The following is a 20,705-nucleotide window of genomic DNA, read 5'->3' on the forward strand; positions in this document are numbered from 1 at the left end:
GCGGTAACCCCCGAGGCTGATGATCTCCCCACGTCCTCACCCCCGTTGTGATGGGGACGTGTCGCCTCCTGTAGCACATTGGGTTGGAGCGTCTCCACCTCCTGGTGTCATTGGGGACCCAGCATCTCTTAACAGCCGACACCCAGCAGTGGGAATGTGTCCCTGCCTCGAAGGAGTGGAGTTGGACTCAGTAGGTGCCCTCAGAGCCGTCTCCCAGGAGACTTGTAACACTAGCGAGCTTTTATTGAGCTCTGACTGGATGCTGCCACCATCTTTTATGGTTCCGTGGGCCCCCTCATTTACTGCTCACAACCGCTCGGTGAACTAGGCATTATGATTATTCCAGTTTTGCAAGTGGGGGAAACTGAGGCTATTAAGAGTTGTTATGGGACCCGCCAAAGAGGAAAACTGATCTGAGCCAAACACTCTTTACAAGCCCACACCTGCAAATTGTGACTTTAGCCTCAGATTTCAGGCAAAACCATCTTAGAACAAAGCCCAGGTGGGTTTCAAGTGAGGGTTGATCCAGCAGGTCAGGACTGTTCAGAATGAGCTGGTTCCCAGGGGATGTCCTGAGCTGGCAGCCAGCAGAATGGAAGGCATCTTTCCGCCAGCCCGAGGCCTGAGGTTCCCTCGAATTGGACCAGTCACAGGAGCCTGGGAGTGCAGTGTGCTGATAGGCCCAACCTGGGCCACCTCGGGGGTGGGGGGAGCCCACCTCCCCAGGCATCTGCACTCCGGGTGAAAGTGGAGTTGCTGGAAGATGGGGGAGCAGAGGCCCTGGAGGATGGCAAAAAACCCTCCGAGGGTTATTGCCTGCCATTTGTCAGTGAGAAGAACAAGCTCAGAGAGGCTGCGTGGCCTGCCCAAGGCCACACAGCCAGGATGTTGGCCCACGTCACTGACAGATGGGCAAACCGAGGCTCAGAGAGGGCAGAGGTCTGCCCAAGCTCACCCAGCTAGGAGGCCTCGGGGTCAAGGCTGAAGCCCGAGGTTGGGGGTGTCCAAGAGCGAGCCACCCACCCCCCAGTGGGAGCCCCCACCCCACGCACTGTCCCTTCACACACACTTCCTGCTGCTGCAGAGCTGACCCCAGCCTGAGGTTGTGCCCCCTCCCTCCTCTGCTTGCTTAGTGCCCCCCGGCCTTCTGGAGCCCCCGGGGTGGGGCCGTCTGTGCTGGTTACCCCCGAGGGACCCCCGTGTGGAGGGAGCGAGTGAATGAGTGAATGCCACTCGCCTCCAGGAAACCCAGGCCCGCGGCCTCCACAGCCCGGGCAGCAGCCGGGCGGGGGGAGTAGCCCTGGTGGCCTCGTGCCCCAGGGGATCCAGCGCTGTCATCTGAGCAGTGTTTACGGAGCGCAGCGTCCCCGGCCGAGGTTAAAGATAGCACCAGAGTCACGTCCCCGCCAGGAGGCCGGGCACTTGGGGCGGGGGGGGGAGTCCAGGGGGCCCTGCCTCGTCCCTGGAGGGAGGCTGGGGGTGCGGATCCCTCTGGCACATTCGGTGGGGACACAGGGCAGGCCCACGGTTGCCACAACACACGTTAGGCCAGCGCCAGCCCTCCGGCGGGGGCGGGGACGGGGACGTCCCCTCCCGTGACCCCAGCACCTGTGTTTCTGCTGAGTCACAGAAGCGACACCGGACCTCAGCGTGGGACGGGACCCTAGAGACTCCCCAGGGCAGCCCCCGCCCTGCCCTCTGCCCTCATGCCCTCTAGTCAGAGCGCATCAAGCAAGGATCGTCAGCCAGTGTCGCCTCCTCCATGAAGCCCTCCCAGATGGTTGGAAACGCAGCCCCGGCCATCCCTCCCCCTCCACGTCCCCACTGTGGGTTCCCTTCTCAACCCTCATAACCTTAACCCCTATAATTACCTTTTTCTTTACCTCCTGGTTCCTTCTTCCGAATGGCAACTACACCACCTCCTTCCCTCCTGTGTCCCCGGCGCCTCGCAGAAGGCCTGATGCACAGTAGCTCACTGAGCGTTTGTTGAATGACTAAATGAACTCACGTGGCTTGTTCACAAAGCAAGGAGGCCGGTGTGGCCGGATCAGAGTAAGCAGGGGAGAGGGCCGGGGTGCAGGCTGACCGGGTGCGCCCTTGAGGCCCCGGGGAGCCCGGTTTGGGTTTTCTCTTTGGGGCGATGCCGAGGAGGGGCCAGCGCCAGCCTCCTGTTTTGTGAGTTAAGCTGTATCGACACTGTATCACGCTCACCGACCGACACCCATCGGGCCCGAAACCTCCAGAATTTCTACTGATGGAAAAAGCGCGTCCACCCCAATCTCAAGTTTCACCCTCGGGAGCTAGAAAAAAGCGCAAATTCAACCCAAAGCGAGTGGAAGCGAGAGTGGCCCCCAGTGAACCAGAAACGGGCAAATGGAAAGCTGGTTCTTTGAAAAATGGGATAAAATGGAATGAAACCCACGTTGGGGGGGGGGGGGGTCCGGATTCGCGCTCATCCAGAGACCGCGCATGCGCACTGGGCTGCGGGTGGGGAGGGGAGGATGGTCAGGACGCCGCGCACGTGGCCTCGGGGGCATCCCGCCCCCTCCGCTGCCTCAGTTTCCTCCTGTGGGCAACGGGCTTCACGTCCCATTCAGGGGCTTTCAGTCCAGTCGCGGGGTCCCTGCGACCGTCACCCCCGCTGAACTCCGGGAGAGAAGAAGAGGGTTGATTGACAAGCCGTCTAAGGGGAAATGGGAAGGGGCAGCAAACACCCCGAGGCCGGGGGACAGGGGGACACAGGTGGGGCTCGGTGGGGGGACCCCGGAGGATGTCACACGGCCCCACGTGACAGCAAGGGATGGGGACGGGGACCCCGCACCTCTCCCAGCCTGCCGGCCTCCGGCGTCCAGGCGGCAGCACAGAAGGGGACGGAGAGCCCGTGGGGGGGCGTCTCAGGGGGACCCCCGGGCAGGACAGGAGATGGGGCCAGGCCCCCCCGAGAGCTCAGGCAGCTCCTTGTCGTGGGCAGACGACAACTTTCTTAACTTCTCTGGGAAACGGGGAAGTCTGCGCGCGTCCCCGAGGCCGCGCGGGGGGCCGGGCATGCGGAGGGCTGGCTGTGTGACCTAAGGCGAGCGGCCGGCCTCTCTGGGCCCTGGTCCCGCACAGCAGCAGACGGAATGGGTTCCGGAGACCCGGTGAACCGGGATGTTTCTAACGAAGCCCCTGTCGCTGTCACGGAGGCCGGCAGCGGGGGACGGGGCGTTGACCTGGCCGGGAACTCGGCTGTCTCGGGGGTCCCTGCCCCCCGCCCCGGGCTCTCGCGGGAGGACGTCCCTCCCCAGCCCGGGGCTGAACCCGCGGTCCCACAGCGCCCCCTGGTGGCGCGCGCGCTCATCGCAGCCCCGTCTGGGTCCCCAAGGATAACGGAGCGTCCTGTCCCCGGGGTGGGGGGTGGGGGGGGTCCCCACCGCCGAGCTGTGCACCCCAGGAAGGGCAGGACGGAGTCTGCGCCAGGCAAGCCTGTGTCCCCCGAGTCTGGAACCATCCCCGGCATACAGTAGGCGCTCAAGACATACTGCTCAACGGAGGAATGAATGAATGGATGTGGAAGGAAGGGAGGGAGGGGACGGTCACCAGCGGGCGGGAAGCGAGCAGGGCCCGGTGGGTGCGACTGTAAGTGAATTTGAAATAGGGGGCTCCGAGAAGCCCCCGTGAGAGCCAAGATCTGGAGGAGGCGCGGAGGGAGCTACGTTGGTGTCTGGAGGAAAAGCATTCCAAGCAGAGGGCACAGCCCGTGCAAAGGCCCTGGGGCAGGCTCGGGCCTGGCGTGTTGGGGGAAGAGCGAGGAGGCCATGTGGCTGGAGCAGAGGGAGGAGGCGGAGGGAGGGCAGGGAGGGGACAGGGCAGGTCGTGCGGGGCCTGGGGGGCCGCGGAGGACTCGGGTGCCTTTTAAATTTTGACCCACGGGAACGTATTCCTCGGGATGCCACATTGCTTGTGGGGAGGGGGGTGGGCTCTGCCACCTCCTCCGTGTCCCGCCAGGCAGCGGGACAAGCAGACCGTGCCGGCGATGCCGATTTGCAAGATTCAAACGCAGCGCCCGCCTCAGTTCTGCCCGGGCCAAGCCGAGGCCGCGCCTGTGCTGTGCGACACTGGGCCAAGCGCTACCCTCTCTGGGCCCAGAGACGGGAGAACGTTTGTCAAAGCTCTCACCATGTCAGAAGGCCCTCAGTCCAGGCAGGGACACCGCTGTTGACCTCGGAAAAGAAATCCTCTGTCACCCAAGCACGTTTCACGGCTTTTAAAGACGGGGAAATTTTTCAAAAATTCTCCTCCTCTTTTTCTTTACACTGTTTGGCCCAGAGTGGACGCGGGGCTTCCCCAGGAAACACCCCAGTCCCACGTGGCCCCGGGGGGTTGCTGTCCCGGGAGCAGGTGGCGGCCACCAGGGGGCACTGGGACCACAGGAATTGTGGCTCGAGCCCCCGACTCGGGAATTGTGGCCCCACCTGGAGTTGCCCTGTCCTCCAGGCCATCGCCCATGCTGTTCCCACCTCCAGGAACACTGTTCCTTGCCCCTGGCTCATTCCAACTTATGTCTCTGGGCTCGGCTTACTCCCTCCTTCCAGAAGCTTCTCTTAATCCCCCCGGGCTGGCCGGGGTGCCCTGTGGGCCCGGCAGCCCCCTGCCCCTCCCGGCTACAGCCTTGATCACGCCGTCACTGTCTCTGTCTCTGCCGCCGGGCCACACACCCTGAGGGGACAGAACGAGGTTGTCTCGGGTCACCTCAGGGGGGTGACCAGGCATCACCGTGCCCACAGGGCCTGCACACAGTAGGAGCTCCATAAATGCTGGTTGGCTCAGTGGATGGATGGATCCACACCCTCCCCACTCGCTGCCCGTTGAACTTCCCCAGGGACAGGGAACAGGTCTGTGTCCCCAGCGCCTGGCACAGGCCCGCACACAGCAGGCGCTCCATAGTTATCTGTCTGAAGGATTCACTCATTGAGTGCTTGCTGCATGCCGTGCCCCATGCTCGGGTTCCGAAAACACCGCAGTGACCCAGGCGGACCCCTCCCGGGCCCCTCGGGGTGGGCGCTTGATAACAAAAAGAACAAAAATACTTCAAAGAATTGAGAAATCGGTCGACAGACGAGCAGGCTGCACAGGCTCGGGCTGGGCTAGAACCCAGCAGAGACGCCTGGCCCTTCCACCTCCCTGCGAAGCCTACTGAGGCGCTGTGTGACCTTGGATAAGTGACTTCACCTCTCTGGGCCTCCGTTTCCTCCTCTGTGAATTGGGAGGATGCAATGAGCTCATCTGGCTTAGGACTTTCAAAATGACCGTCCTTTAAAGATGCCGGGGTGATGCAGGGACATGTCGGTCTCCCCTCCCTGCCCCCCGCCCTGTTCCCTCTGTTCCAGCCACACCAGCCCCCTCACTGTCCTGCCCCAGGGCCTTTGCACGGGCTGTTTCTTTACCCAGATCACCCCCCCGCCCCAAGCTCTCCCAAGCACGGCCATTTCCTTCTCTTCCTCCAGGTCTTGGCTCGAATGCCATGCCACCTCCTCCAGGAGGCCCTCCCTGGCCTCCCGGGACACCCCCATCCCCTGCCCTGTTTAGTTCCTCCCAAGTCCCTTCACTTTCCGAGATGCTCTTCCTTCCTCCTCGCATGACTCATTCGCGGCTCCCTCCGGGCCCACGTGCGCCGCCGCCCCCCCCGCTGCACCCCCGCTGCCCGGGACAAGCCTGGCACACAGTAGGCGATCAAGAAATGGTTGGGGGGGGGGGGGTCCCACGGCCGGACCCCCGGTTCTCTGCCGCTGGCGGTGGCCTGGAGGACCCGACACCTGCCGTGGCCACGCCCCCAGCCCCCCCTCCCCGCCCGGAAGCCCGGCCCCGGGGCTCCCCTGCCGGGTTTCGTTTCAGGGCGCCCGCGTGAGTCAGCGGCTCACACAGCGGGCGGTGCTGGCGGCGCGGGTGACTCAGGTCGGGGCGCCGCGGGTGGAGGAAGGGCCATGGGGCATCCGCGCGCCCCCCGAGCCGCCCTCCTTGCAAGTGGGGCGTCTTCAATGACAACGTCCTTCGGGGACCAGGAGTCACCTCCTTGAGCCTCGCTCCGCCCCTTCTGTAAAATGGGCCCAACTGGCAGCCGCTTCCTCCTGGGCGGGGGGGCGGGGGACCATTTTTTGAGGATTCCAATCGATTCGGATATTTAAAGGAACCCCCAGCATCGATGACTGGCGAGTGTCCGCCAAGCCAGGCTTAGTTCTCTTCTTCTGCAAAGGTCCGCACCCCTGAAACAGATGCCGCCCCCCGCCCCGCCACGCCGTGCCGAGCACGCGCGGTTCGCGAGCACCCACACGGTCCCTGCGCTTTATGGCGCACGAGGCGCTGACGCCCTTGGGACACCGGCCTCGTAAACCAGCTTGTCCCATGAGACAGCAGAGGCTCAGAGAGGTGAGGACGCTTGCTCAAAATCACACAGCGGGACCTGAGCCCAGCCTTGGTGGGGGCGTCAAAGCAGATCCTCCTCCCAACCCCCGCCCCCCAAAAAAAGGGCTGCAGCCGAAACTGCTAAATGTCCCCCGTGTCATTGCCCTTCACCTCTAGGAACCGAGTATGAGAACCAACAACTTTAGCCGAGCGCACAGCTCATCCGAAGACTACATTTCCCAGCGTCCCTTGCAGCCGGAGAGGGGCCATGTGACTACGCCCTGACCAATGAGGTGAGAGCAAGCGGCGTAACTTCCGGCTCATGCCAATCAGGGTAGGGAGCGCGTTTCTCCATTCCGGTTCCCTTTTTGGGAACAGTCATCAAGTTTTTATCTCAAGACGTCGCCGGGCAGAGGTCTCCCAGGAGAGAACGGCGCTGGAAAAGCAGTCAATAAATATTTATTATAATTAAAACACCGTCACCCTATCCCCCAGCCCCTCCCCCCATCCAGGGAGAGAGGATCTGGGCCCCCCAGCAAGTCATCGGGGTCATTGCACTCTGTCCTGAGAGATGGAGGTCTTCCCGCCAACGTCCTGGAAGCGGCGGACGACCCCATGTTGCACTGCGCCCCCGGAAAGGGAGGAGAGGGCCTCTGAGGTCCAGCCCCAGGGGGCCCGAGGTCATCAGGCCCCAGTCACTTGGTCACTCCCCCTGCTGAGTGTTGTCCTCGGGCGCCTGGGTCCCCCTCTGGCTCCACATGTGGTTGTTGAGCCCCAGCTGCACCATCTGCGCGTGGTGGATGATGAGAGGCTGCAGCCCCGGGCTCTGGGGGGGCACAGGTGGGGGCTGCGGGAAGGCGGGGGGCTGGGGGAAGGCGGGGGGCTGCATGATGGTGGGGGGCTGCGGGAAGTTGGGGGGCTGCATGATGGTGGGGGGCTGCGGGAAGGCAGGGGGCTGCGCGAAGGGTGGTGGAGGGGTGCCCGCCAGCCGCGGAGGCGGCTGATGGCCGGGCCAGGTGGGAAAGGCTGGGAAAGGCTGGGCTCCCCCGGGCACCTGGCCCCCAGAAGGCCCCTGAGTCCCCAGTGACATGTGGCTCCCAAAAGCTGCCTGCAGCTTCTCCATCTGCGCCTGCCAGGACAAGCAGCTCTGGAAGTACGTGGAGTAGGCGGCATTCAAGGCCGCCAGCTGCCGCCGCTCCCCGTCTAGCTGCTGGCTCTGCGCCCGCAGGGCCCGGGCGTCCTGTTCCCTCCTCCAGTTGGCTCTGCGGGCCCGCAGCTGCTGGAGCTTAAAGGTGCTGGCCACCTTCCTGGGGAAGATCCGGGAGTGCTCGTCCAGCCACACCAGGCCGGAGAGCAGGCTGGCGGTGTCGGGGCTCAGCTGGGCCTGGGAGCTCTCCAGCGGCAAGAAGGGGACCACGCAGTCCTGCCAGCCGTGCCGCGTGAGGCTGCTCATGAGCGCCTGGCTGACCTGGTGCAGGCTCATGCGACAGTCGAAGTTGGCGGTGAGCAGCAGGATGGTGAAGGCCGAGTGGTCGATGGCGTCCTGCAGGCAGCGCAGCGCCCCGCGCCCCGGCACCTGGAAGTCCTCGCAGAAGGTGGCCCCGTCGGGCACGCCCAGGGCCTCCAGCCTCTCGCGGACGCGCAGGGCGATGGGCTCGTCGGCCCCCGCGTGCAGGACCACGAAGTTATAGAACTTCTGCTCCGACGGCTGGGCCTCCGGAGAGGCGGGACCCGGGTTGGAGGGGGCTGGGCGAGCGGAAGGAGGGGTGGATGGAGGAGGGAAGGAGGGGGACGTGGTGGGGGCCGAGGGAGTCGGTGGGCACGGCTTGGGGGGTAGCCGAGCGGCGTCTTCTGCAGGAAGCTGGGGTGGCGTCGGGTCCCTGACGGGCCTGGAGGGCGAGGCGAGAGACGGGGGTGCCGCCGACACTTCCGTGCACTCCACCGGGTAATGGGTGCCGGTTTCTGGAGCTTTCGGGGGGTCGGCCAGGCCAGCAGGCACATCCGGGGTGTCCTCAGGAAGCCGCAGGGCTGGGTGGCTTGGCAGCACCGGGGGGCTGGCGGGCTCCCCCGACGGGGGCCAGCTCATCTCCTCGGGCTCCTGGCAGCCCGTGGGAGCGGGCTCAGGTTCCACGCTGGCCCGGGGCTCGTCACACAGCCTGCTGGGCCCGTGGGGACCGTGCTGCAGGCTGAGGATGCGCATGGTGGGCGACTGGCTGATTTCCAAGGCGCTGGCCAGGGACACCGGGCTGCCGCCCGACCTCAGGGGACACCCTCGGCTCCAGGCCGACAGGTCCTCGATGGGCTGCGGGAGGCTGCGGGTCCCGGAGGGCGACGCCGAGGCCGGCGGGAGGCAGCCCATATCGGAGTGCAGAGGCCCGAAGTCCACGGGGTCCTCAACGATGTCCCACCCACACCGGTCCCGGGCCTCGTCCTGGAGCTCCCCGAGCCGGTGGTCATCTCTGGAGCTGAAAGCACGGAGGGCTGCCAGGTAGGCAACATCCCGCAGAGGCTCCGGGCACAGCTTCTCCTCGCTGAGCAGGTGGTACAGCCGGGCGACGGCCCAGGACAAGTCCGGGGGCTCCTCCAGGTCCTCGGCGCCGGCCATGCCGGCCCACCGGCGGGCCACCAGCCGGGCCACCGCGTCGGCCTTCAAGGCCTCCAGGGAGATCCTGGCCTCGGTCTCCTGGCCCAGCTTCAGCAGCACCATGGCGTGCAGGAGCTCGGCGCCCCGGCAGCCCGGCCGTGGGCTCTTCAGCTTGTGCTTCAGATACAGGAGCTTGTCGTGGCCCGCAGCGCCGAGCAGCTCAAAGGCGCCGGAGAGCGACGGGCCCGGGCCGGCGGCCATGGGCGCGGGGGGTGGCGGCCTCGGGCGGGAGAAGCCCCCGCTGGGGGAGGCATGTTCCACGCGGCCCGCCGCCTTGTACGCCTGGCGCCTCCTCCCCGCTCACCGGACAGGTCCCGGGGCCACTGGAGCAGATCTGCAGGGAGCAGGAAAGACAGTTACCAGCAGCTCGCAGGGTGACTTGGGAAGACGTGACCCCACCCCCCCGAAAGCCTATGTGTCCTCCTCTGCAAGAGGATGGCAGCCGACACTTGCCTGGTGTCACCCAAACATCCACACTCCTATTTTCCCCGTGTATAGATGAAGAGAGAGAACAGAGAGGTCAAGGCACTTAGCCAAAGTCACACAGCAGTGAGGGACAGAGCTGAGATTTGAACCCAAGCAGCCTGGCTCCAAGGCTGTGTGCCTGATCACTAGTCTACACTGCCCACAAGGCTAATAATAAGCCCATTTATGGGGTGGTTTCAGGGAATTGTGTTGTGTTAACATAAGAAAGTCCTAAGCCTGATCACTGGAGACAGTAGGTACTTAATATGTGTTTGCTGGCCAGGCTCCCCAATGGCCCCCAGGGACCCTGCGTCTATATTCACAGCCTTTGCAAATTCCTTCCAACAGCGTGCCGGAGTCAACCTACGGGATTGACAGAATACGGCAGAAAGGACGAGGTGTCCCGGGTGACAGTATAAAAGACACCGGCTTTCTTCTTGGTGACTCTTCCTCTGGGTGACTCTGACCACGATCCCATGAGAGACACGTAGCAGAACCACCCCATCCACCTGGCCCCAGATTCCCGTGGTTTTAAGCCACGAAATTCTAGTGTCATTTGTTACGGAGTAATAGCTGACTGATGTAGGTGGCGTTATCAATAGGGTGCGCTAACCATTGCCGAGTGCCAGCTATATGCCCAACAGTGCTGCCAAGAGGCTATTTCCTCTTGTCTCCATTTCTCATGCCAAGTGGGTTCCTACCGCAGGCCCTTTGCATGTGCCATTCTGTCCACTTGGAGCGCCTTCTCCCCACATCTTGGCCTGGGTGACCTTAATCTCATCATCAGCTCTCGGGTACGAGGCCACCACCTCAGGGGGGCCCTCCGGGAGCACCCCGGTTCCCCAGCTCAGTCCATCCACCCCACGTCACCCTGTTCCCCCTACAACAGAATCTGGCCCCAAATATGGCTCGGCGCTGACGTCAAGGCCTCCTGGACACAGAGCTGATTCATGGTTGATCCGTCACGGAGTTTGTGGCACAAATGACTCAGCGTTTTTAACACATCGTGTTGAGCCGATGTCCTGTGGTCCCCTGGGGCCCCGGGCCCAGGGGGATGATTCCAGGAAGGTCAGAGGGAGCCCGGGGGGAGCTGGTGTCGGGGGCCGGGGTGCGAGGGGGACCTGACTGCGTGGACCGGGGAGCGGGGCGGCAGTGGCGTGGCCCCGGGGTGAAGGATGTAGGGAGGCGGGCGGCCGTCTGGCCTTTTCAAAAATGGAAGCGGCCTGGTTGTGCTGAAATTCGGATGTTGGGGGCGGGGGGCGACAGCAGAGACCCAGGAACTGGAGGTGACTTTCTGGTGTGGGGAACGGATGAGCGACAGATAAACGGGAGAATTGAGTCTGCCGGCGGGTGACAAGTGCCACACAGGAAGCTGAGGAGGGGAGGAGGGCCGGGAGCACCAAGAATGGGGGTGGGTGTTGGCAGTTTCCAACAACGGGGTGTGAGAGGCCTCGAGGAGAAGACAGGTTTCAACAGGACCTAAAAACGGACAGAGTGACCCATGGGGACATCTGAGGAAAGAGTTCCAGGCTGAGGACACAACAAGTGCAAAGGCCCTGGGGCAGGCCTGGGCCTGGCATGTGGGAGGAGCAGCGAGGAGGCCCGTGTGGCTGGAGCAGAGGGAGGAGGGAGGGCAGGGAGGGGACGGGGCAGGTCGTGCGGGGCCTGGGGGGACCTGACCTTGGACCTGTCTAGATCCGACAGCCACGAGGAGAAGAGCTGGTGGGGACCACAGCTGCTCCTTTTGCTAGAGAAACCAGAAAGGCTGAGTTTCAGGAATTGCTACGTTTTGCCGAGTTGGCGATCCAATTGTTCTTTTCAATTCAAATATTTTTATGAGAATTTGTGAACTTAACAAAAAAACCATGGGCCCCCCCGTGGAGCAAAAACTCAAAACGCGTTTGTTGTCCAATAAAGAAACGAAGGGTGTGAGGGGGAGGAAGGGACGCACAGGGAGCACTCACTTATTCATTCATTCATTCATTCATTCATTCATTTGAGAAGTAATTTTTACAGATCTGAACAGACCAAGACAGAGAGAAAAAAAAACAGCAAAAAATAGAAATAGGAAGAAATGTGGCAGCGTGGCTTTCCTGCTATTCTTCAAACTCACCAGGCACGTTCCTGCCCCAGGGCCTTTGCACAGGCTGTTCCCTCTGCCTGGAACCCAGTCTGCCCCAGGGATCCCCTCGGCTCACTCCCTACCCTCCTTCAGGTTTGCAGTCGAGCCCGTCCTGACGACACTGTGACAACTGCCTAGGACAGGGAGTCCCAAAGTCCAGCCCGGGGGCCGTTTTTGTCAATAAAGTTTTATCGGCACATGGCCACACCCACTCATTGACGTATCCCTTTCCACGGGCCCCTTCCAGGCTACAGCGGCCACAAAATATCCTGAAAACATTCATTTTGGGGCCGACACCTGGGCTGCGAGGCAGGCACGTGACTTTTCTCCATGCTCAGAGGGCCAAGCGTGACTGAGATCGCAGCACGGGGCTGGTGTCTGGCAGCGCAGCTATTTGGCGCCAAAGGTCTGTAACCCTAAGAACCAGAGGCCTCTCTCTCTTGAGCCCAGAGAATTCTTTGGGGACGTAAATTGTGTCTTCCTCCAAATTCTGATGCGGAAGCCTGACCCCAGGACCTTAGAACGTGACGGTGTTTGGAGATGGGTGTTCACAGAGGTGATTAAGGGGAAATGAGGTCACTGGGGTGGGTCCTGATCCAAGAGGACTGGTTCCCTTGTAAGAAGAAGAGATGGGGACACAGACACGCACAGAGGGACGACCAACGAGGACACAGGGGGGAGCCGCCGTCCACATGCCACGGAGAGAGGCCTCGGAGGAGCCAGCCCTGCCGACACCTCGACAGCGGACTCCAGCCTCCGGCCCCGGGACGACGATAAATTTCCGAGCTTGGAGCCCCCCCAGCCCATCGTCCGTCCCCTGTGTGGCGGGTGGCCCCCGGCCACGCGTGCCTCCCGCGCTTTCAGATGCGGCTGCAGCAACCGAAGAGAAACGGAATTTTCCGTCCCACTCATTTTTCATTCGTCAAAATCGAAATGCTCGCTGTCGAGCGGTGACATATTTCTCCCCCTTCAACACGACTTCGGCGGCATCGAATTTCACTTTGTCGAAAACACGGCGTCTGGGTTGAGTTTGGGTAAAATGCAGGCCAGATTTTGACGAATTCATGCCCAAAAGGGGCAGGGACGATGCCCCCAGGGGGAACGCAGGACGTGGATCCCACGGTGACATATTAGGATCAATAAAATGGATCAGAATTAATTCCTGATGTTCGATTCTCCTTTTGTCCATGTGACCGCTGGGAACTTTTAAGGGACCCACTCGCGTCCTGTTCTATTTCCGTCATGCGGCCCAGGTTTCCATGTCGGCGCCACAGTTGGTAACACTGGGGTCGTCGGCATTTTTTTGGCACAAGGAAATGGAGGCACAGAGAAGTTGTGGGAGCAGCCTGGGGTCACACAGCTTGTCAGGGGCCCAGCGGGACTGGAACCCAGGCTGCCTGGCTCCGGAACACCCTGAGCCCATGGTCCCCGAAGTGAGTCACCACACACTCCAGCCTCCAGGGACCTAGTTTGAATTGAAAGAATCTTCCGGAAAGGAGGGCAGCCGGGGGAGTGCCGGGGAGAAGCGGGAGATGGAAGCCGCCGCCCATAATCCAGGTGCAAGGGAGTGACAAGAGAAAGGCGGATATACAGCCTCTCGTGTCTCCAAGGGGACCTCACTATCAGCCACATAAGGGGATAAAAATGACGATGATCTTGGGGCCAGCCCGTGGCCTAGTGGTTACATTCCATTCACTCTGCTTTGGTTCAGTTCCCGGATGCAGACCTACACCGCTCGTCAGCAGCCAAGCTGTGGCAGTGACCCACATACAAAATAGAGGAAGATCAGCACAGATTTTTAGCTCAGGGCCAATCTTCCTCAGCAAAAAAAAAAAAAAAAAAGATGACGATCTTATATTCAGGTGGGACCACAAGTTGGCCACATATTTTGAAAGTGTCAAGATATGTATTGGAAATACGGTCTGACGGCCGCTCAACAGCCATGGTCCTCAGATCAACTATTCTTTCTACCTCCTGGCAGCTCCTGAGAACAGCTGTGTATACAACTTAAAAAAACAGACGTGTGTTGGCACACGCCCTCCGATTTTTAACGCATAAAGGGCACAGCAGATCAAGCGCCCGGGCCTGGCTGAGTGGGGCTGCCCGCCACGGCCGGCTTCACGCCACGTGCACCCCAAAAACCCATCAAGTTCAATCCGTAGGATTCGCGTGTGATTCTGGGCTCAGCTTATCCACCAAGAAAATATGAAAAGGAAAAGAAATGGCTGCAAACTCCCACCTGCCCCCCGGACGGCGAGGGGATCGCGAATCCAAATAAGCTGCCGGCACCGAACATGGGGGACCCCATGGGGAGGACTCAGGGTGGGGGCTGGAAAACGAGGCCCCAATGGGCGGGGTGGCCCCACCCGCATCCCTGCAAATCTCAAATGTCCCCCCGTCTCTCCTCTCCCCTCCCTGCTGACCAGCTCGACCTCTGACCCCTCCGCGGACTCTGTCCCCGAGTGTCCCCCACCCGCTCCGCCCAGCTACCACCCCAGCCTTCCGGAAACACGGCTTCCACTCTGCCCTCCGCCCCCAGGGACAAAGTCTGCCTGGCATCCCGGGGGAGCGGGCGCCTGGGGGGGTGGGGGAGCGAAGGCATCCACCTGGGTGGGGCCGGCCTGTGGGTTTCTCAGCCTCAGTTTCCCCATTTGTCCATCGCCATGGGTGACGAGCTCGGCAGGACATACCCAGGGCTGTTGCAGGTGCCAAGACGGGCAGACCCCTGTCCTCAGGGCGCCCGGCCCCGTGGGGGCGACCGATAATAGACGACAGAGGAAGCCATCGTGGAGGACGGAAAGTGCTGGCCAGGAGACAGCCAGGGTGTGGGGTGGGGCCACGACGGAGGAAAGTTCCGGAGCCTGGAGATCAAGGGTGGCCTCTGGCAGGACGTGACACGTGAGCTGGAGACCTGAAGGAGGTGAGGGGGCCATTCGGGCGGATGTCTCGGGGAAGGGTGTTCCAGGCAGAGGGAGCAGCCTGTGCAAAGGTCCTGGGGCAGGACTATGTTGAAGGAACAGCGAGGAGGCCCGGGTGGGGCAGGGGCAGGGCATGCAGGGCCTGGTGGGTACTGACCGGGAGGACTTCGGTTTTTACCCTGGAGGGCTGCGGGCAGAGGAGGGCAGGCCCTGACTCAGGGGCTCCCGGGCACCCTCTCCAGGTTGCGCGGGGAGGACAGACCGTGTGGTGCGAGGTGGGGGTGGACGAGGGTGGAGGTGGCCATCGGCTCAGGTGAACGATGACGGCGACTGGAGCAGGTGGGAGGGGAGGGCGTGGCGGGTTTGTGGGTAATCTGGAGACTGGGAGCAGCAGAAGCAGGGGCACCTGGGAGAATGTGTGAGCGGAAGGATGTGGGAGGAATGGGGTGGGGCCAGGAGGGAGGGATCGGGAGCCCTGGGCATGATTCACTCGATCCGGTCCTTCCAGAAAGCGGTCCCCTCCCCACCGTCCCCTCCTCCCACGCTCCCTCTCCTTCCAGCCTCCCTGTTCCTCAAACACACACGCGAGCTCCTGCCCCAGGGCCTTTGCACTGGCTCTTCCCTCAGTCCAGAACACCCTTCTCCACACAGCCACACCGCCGGCCACACCGCCGGCCCCCGCCTCCTTCAGGTCTCAGCTCAGAAGTCACCTTCTCATCAAGAGCGACCTTGGCCGCCCCGTTTCAGGCAGCAGCCCACGCCCACATGCTCTCTGCCTGATTTTTCTCCTTGCAAATTCGCGCCACCTGACTCGACTGCCGTGTCCCTTAACGACGGGGATGCGTTCGGAGAACGGCGTCGTTAGGCCACTTGGTCACGGTGCAAACATCACAGACAGGACTCACGCGAATCTCGATGGCACAGCCTCCCACACGCCTGGGCTCTAGGGCGCTCCTCTGACCAGGCCACCAGCCCGTAATGCGGTCCGGCATTGACCGACACGTCATTGTGCGGCGCACGACTGGACCGACGGACCTGCTAATGATGCTGACTGTGCATCGCTCCACACAGAGTGAGCACCCCTGAAACAGGGATGTTCACCCGGCTTGTTCACAGCTGTATCCCCAGCGACTGGCACACAGTAGGTGTTCCATAAATGCTCAGGGACTGAAGAAATCAAGGCTCGGACAGAGTGGCGCCTGGCACACAGTGGGCACGCAAGAAATGCTTCCTGTTTCTGAATCCTCCCTCCCCAGCAGGACAAAACATGTCCTGTCTTCCACCAGAGCTGGCACACAGTAGGGGCGCAAGTCGCTCCTTCCGGCTAATTAGGAAATGTTCCAACGGGACGTGGAAGGCAGGCAAGCACAGCCAGACCGTCTCTGAAAACTGTGTGGGAGCCTGAAGGGGCTTTATTCACTAAGTGTTTAGTGGGGACCTACTATGTGCCAGGGACTGTTCGAAGCAATTGGCAAGCCTGTGAGTTAGGACTGTTTGCCCGCTTACAGATGAGAGAAGAAGGCACAGAGAGGTGGAGTGACTTGCCCCAGCTAACGCAGGAGGAAAGTAAAGGGGAGAGATTTAGACCAGGCAGCCTGGCTCCGGGCCCCCGCCCTGACCCACTGAGGGCCTACTGTGTGCACGCCCGTCCTTCCCATGCCTGGATCCAAGGACTCCTGGAGGCAGGCTGGATACCCGCCTCGGCCTGTGGCACACATGTGGCCTTTGACCATTCACACTGTGGGCGCTGTGGGCCAACACACTGAGCAGCGGCTCCTGGCATACAGCAGGTGCCCCATAAACGCGAGCTGAAGAATGAATGAACACCCCTTATTCGCAGGACGAAACAGAGGCCTCCGGCAGTTGGGGGAGCCTGTCCCACCCCCCACCCCGCCCCCAAACTCTGGAACCCACACCCCAGACCTCCAGCCGGCCTCGGTCACAGCGTGGCGCCCCCTGCACCCCACCCCCAACCTCCTGCTCGGCCACAGGGACAGGGAAGAAACGGGGCGCCAGGACCTCCGCACCCCGGGCTCTGCGTGGCCCAGCGGCCAGGACCCAACCAGCCCCAGGCCCCAGCGGGGAGGGTGCGGGGAGCCCCTGGGAAAATGGGGGCCTGGGGAAGGGGGGTGGGGCGGCGGGGCGGGAGGAACCCGGGCTGGGCAGAGACAGGCCGAGAATTGGGCAGAAATCAGAAAAGAAGGGGAGGAATGGGGGTGGAGCTGGGGAGGGATCGGGGTGTGTGTGGAGGGATCGGGGTGTGTGTGGAGGGATCCGGGGTGTGTGTGGAGGGATCGGGGTGTGTTTGGAGGGATCCTGGGTGTGTGGAGGGATCCTGGGTGTGTGTGGAGGGATCCTGGGTGTGTGTGGAGGGATCTGGGGTGTGTGTGGAGGGATCCCGGGTGTGTGGAGGGATCCCGGGTGTGTGGAGGGATCCGGGGTGTGTGTGGAGGGATCCGGGGTGTGTGTGGAGGGATCCGGGGTGTGTGTGGAGGGATCCGGGGTGTGTGTGGAAGGATCTGGGGTGTGAGTGGGTACCCAGGGTGTCGGCGAGGCCCTGGGCCACCGGGGCGGGGAGCTGGAGCGTTAAGGGGCCCCCGGACACGCGGCGCGAGGACGCCAGGAGCCCGGAGTGGGCAGCTGGCCTCGAACCCGGCACCCTCGGGCCCCCCGCAGGCCTTGGGGTCACGCCCCCCGCACCCCCGGGCCCCCGGCCGGCCGTGGCCCCTTCCCCACCTACCGGGCTCCGGGGCGGCCGCGGCGCTGCAGTCGCGGGGCTGGGGCGCAGCGCGGGGCGCACGGGCGCAGCTCCTCCCCCGGCGCCGCCCGCCCCTTCCGTCCCGGGGCGGAGGGAGGAGGTGAGGTCACAGCGCCGCCGGTCCCGGGAAAGTCCCCTCGGCGCCCCGGGCGACGCCCTCCACCGGCTGCCACCCCCAGCGCCCCCGGGCGCCGCACGCGGGGGACCACGACGGGGACCGGGGCCAGGCCTTTCACAGTCTAGGGGGGACGCAGATGAGAAAGCAATTTCACAATTAGAGGATCTCAATTAGTGATCAGTGCTTTCCAGGAAATAGGACCGGCGTGGGGGTGGGGGGGTCTCCCCAAAATTGGGAAGCAGGAGAGTGGGGGCCACCGTGGGGGGGGGGGGCTTGGCGACGCCCGCGGGGTTGGAACAGGGGCAGCCAGCCCGACTCGGTGTTTGCAGATGCGTTTAAATTCGCAGGGGTCCTGGCCATTTTTGGGGTCCTGGACCCCGGGTGGGCACAACCACTAAGCAGAGTCAGGATACGGGGCCCCGGGCCCATCAGAGTTTTGGGGGCCCACGAAAAGGTTTTCATTTCCTTTAAAATCAGAAAGAAAAAAAAAATCCAGCCTGCATTATGTTCGTCTTTGTACCAAGGAAGTCATAAAATGTCATTTTTGTTATTATTTTTTTTAATGGAGGAAAAGGTCCAGGAAAATCGTAATGTTGGGTCCCCTTGTCAGCCTGGAGCCGCCCAGAAGTTCTTCTCCAAATGCCATTTGTTAGACGCAGAAAACGGGAGGCGGGAGGTTCCAGGGAAATCCCTTATGTCGAAATACATTCGTTAAGCGACTTTTTAAAGACCGTTTGAGGATCCATTGTTGGATGAATGGATAAACAAATCCGGGATATGGATTCAGCGGAATATTACGCAGCCGTGAAAAGGAAGGAAATCCTGACTCCTGCTCCAACGTGGATGGACGTGATGCTCAGGGACGTGAGCCAGACACAGAGGGACACACACTGTGTGGTCCACTCACAGGAGGTCCCCAGAGGAGCCACAGCCACAGAGACAGAAAGTGGATGGGGGGCCAGGGGCTGGGGGAGGGGTGGGAGTCAGTGTTTCATGGGGACCGAGCTTCAGTTTGGGGAGATGGAAAGTTCTGGAGACGGATGGAGGGGATGGTGGCACAACCGTGTGAATGTGCTTCATGCCACTGAGCTGGGCACTGAAAACGGTTAAAAGGTAAGTTTTATGTTATTTTACAGTGAAAAAAAAATTTAAATACTCATAAGACAATCACTTTAAAAATACTTTTGAAATTGAGCGATCCAGGAACAAACAGCACTTGGGGACAAATCTTTAAATTTATCACCACTTTCAGCAGCGAGATCCATAAGGACGGCGATTTTGCAGTGGCGACAAGTGGCCGCCATATTTCGAGCCACCTGCAGCCATGCCATCGATATGAAGATATCTGTGGCTTTCTATGGGGGACCACATCCTGCCGGTGCCTTCCTTCAGAACTGAGGAAATGGCAAATATGGGTCAGAGTCAGTGAAAACAGAGATGTGGGGTTTTCCCCCCGTCAGTTCACAGACACCCCGAATTCCATCCTTAGGGCCCCTGAGAGGTGCGTGGACCCCAAGCCAAAGCTGGCACCCAGGTTCATGGGACGGCGGTGCAAATGGAAGTTAGATGGAATGCTAAGAGCCCCCCAACCCCACCTCCCCGCCACAGCCTCTGACTTCGTGTCCGTCTCCACTGAGGGAGAAATTTTATTGAGTACCTACTGTGTACCAGGTGTGTCTAGGCTCTGGGGATAGATGGTGGCGGTGGGGGCAGTGGGGGAAGTGGGCCCTGCCTTTGGGGCCTCCCGAGCTGGCGGTGGAGAGGGCATTAAATCCATCTTCCCCAGGGCGGGCCCCGTGGCCCAGCGGTGAAGTTCTGCTTCATCAGCCTGGGTGTTAATAATGACATCATGCCACCTCGCACAGAAGTGGGATGTGGTGGCGTCCCACATTGAAGGACTCACAACTGGGATATACAACTATGTACTGGGGCTTTGGGGAGGAAAAAAAAAAGAGGAAGATTGACAACAGATGTTAGTTCAGGGCCAATCTTCCTCACCAAAAAAAAAAAAAAAAAAAAAGTAGTGCATCCCTTTAAATCCATCTTCCCGTGCCTCTCTCCGCATCCTGCCGGATCATCAGGAATTTTGGGAGCGTTCAATCGGGGCCTGTCCCCACGACAGACAGATCGTGGTGGTCATCTTTGATCCCCAGAGAATAAATATTGTTGGCATTTCGGGCCAGATCATCTAGGTCACAACTACTCACGCTGCCAGTTGTAGCTCGAAAGCGGCCCCAGGTGACGCGTCAATAAGTGGGCGCGGCCGTGTGCCAATAAAACTTTATTTACAAAACCAGGCGTGGTTCAGATCCGTACTCTGACACTCACCAGCTGTGAGGTGGGGCGGAGGACGAGCCCGCGGAGCTGTGCCTCAGTTTCCCCCCCAACACAGAGATGACCACAGCAGCTGCCTCCTGGGGTTGAGAAAAGGATGAGGTGACTTTTCTCTGGGGCGTCTGGGGAAGGGGGAACTGCAGGGACTGACTTCTCCTCGGCCGTGGGGAAGATACAGTCTCGCTCTTAATACGTCCTTCTGGATTGTTCTCCAAATTTGTGTTCCCTGTTCACCGGCCCCCCCGGAAGTGAATGAACGGGCTCATTTCCCGCCACCCTCCCCCCCATCCCCACCACTCGCACTTTCTCTTTCTTAATTTGTGTCGTGGGATTGTTCAGAGGCACCAAACCAAACAAATCTTAAATAAACAGCTCAGCGGACTTTCGGGTACGTAACCCTCTCCGTGGCCAACGCTCCCAGGAGGACAGAGGTCACTTCCTGCCCCTTGGCCGTCATTACTCACCAGAGCCGATTTCTCCCGTCACGGTTTAGTTTCACTCGTTTTGAAACTTCATCGAAAGGCCATCAGACCACAGAAGGCTTCTGCTCGCAAAACATCACGCCTGGGAGTTTCACCCGCGTTGTCGCGACGATCAGTCACTTATCCTTGTTCTTCGCTGTGTAATATTCCGAGGCGTGACCTCTACCCTGATTGGTTTATCTGCTGGCTTCTGGATGCACACTTGGGTTTTCCCCCAGTTTGGGGCTCTTTGGAATGAAGATGCCATGAACATTTGGGGGCAAGTCCCTGTGTGGACATCTGCGCACGCTGAACTTGGGGATAAACCCAGGAGTGGGAGGATTAGAACATAGGGGGGCTGTCCCATGCGGCTTTGTCATACAGATTTATAAATTCCTGCCCGTCAGACCAAGGGTCCCCAAGAGAAGGTGACATCGCCCCGCCCTTGCTAATGAGAAAGAATAGAGGGTCATTGCTGCTCTCCAGGGGGCCTGGGGGTGAGCC

General features: G+C 61.2%; 1 protein-coding gene and 1 long non-coding RNA gene across 4 annotated transcripts; one reads left to right on the forward strand and one right to left on the reverse strand.

Moving 5' to 3' along the window:
- Positions 1 to 6,824: 6,824 nt before the first annotated feature.
- Positions 6,825 to 17,373, reverse strand: TICAM1 (TIR domain containing adaptor molecule 1). 2 transcript variants are annotated; one of them, XM_070622673.1, is made up of 2 exons: positions 17,271 to 17,373; positions 6,825 to 9,359 (listed from the first exon to the last, which is right to left on the reverse strand). In XM_070622673.1, the coding sequence occupies exon 2, from the start codon at positions 9,224 to 9,226 to the stop codon at positions 7,085 to 7,087; it is 2,142 nt and encodes a 713-aa protein (XP_070478774.1). In that variant the 5' UTR covers positions 9,227 to 9,359; positions 17,271 to 17,373; the 3' UTR covers positions 6,825 to 7,084. The 2 variants fall into 2 exon arrangements, with proteins under 2 accessions (XP_070478774.1, XP_070478775.1); XM_070622674.1 differs by lacking the exon at positions 17,271 to 17,373 and adding an exon at positions 14,303 to 14,523.
- LOC139083796 (uncharacterized) lies at positions 9,839 to 12,771 on the forward strand. Of its 2 annotated transcripts, XR_011540740.1 has the most exons (3): positions 9,839 to 10,284; positions 10,380 to 10,558; positions 11,706 to 12,771. It is a non-coding gene; the product is annotated as an uncharacterized lncRNA (long non-coding RNA). The 2 variants fall into 2 exon arrangements; XR_011540739.1 differs by lacking the exon at positions 9,839 to 10,284 and having other exon boundaries at positions 11,507 to 12,771.
- Positions 17,374 to 20,705: the final 3,332 nt, after the last annotated feature.

This window comes from Equus przewalskii, chromosome 6 (assembly GCF_037783145.1).
Source record: "Equus przewalskii isolate Varuska chromosome 6, EquPr2, whole genome shotgun sequence".
NCBI lineage: Eukaryota > Metazoa > Chordata > Mammalia > Perissodactyla > Equidae > Equus > Equus przewalskii.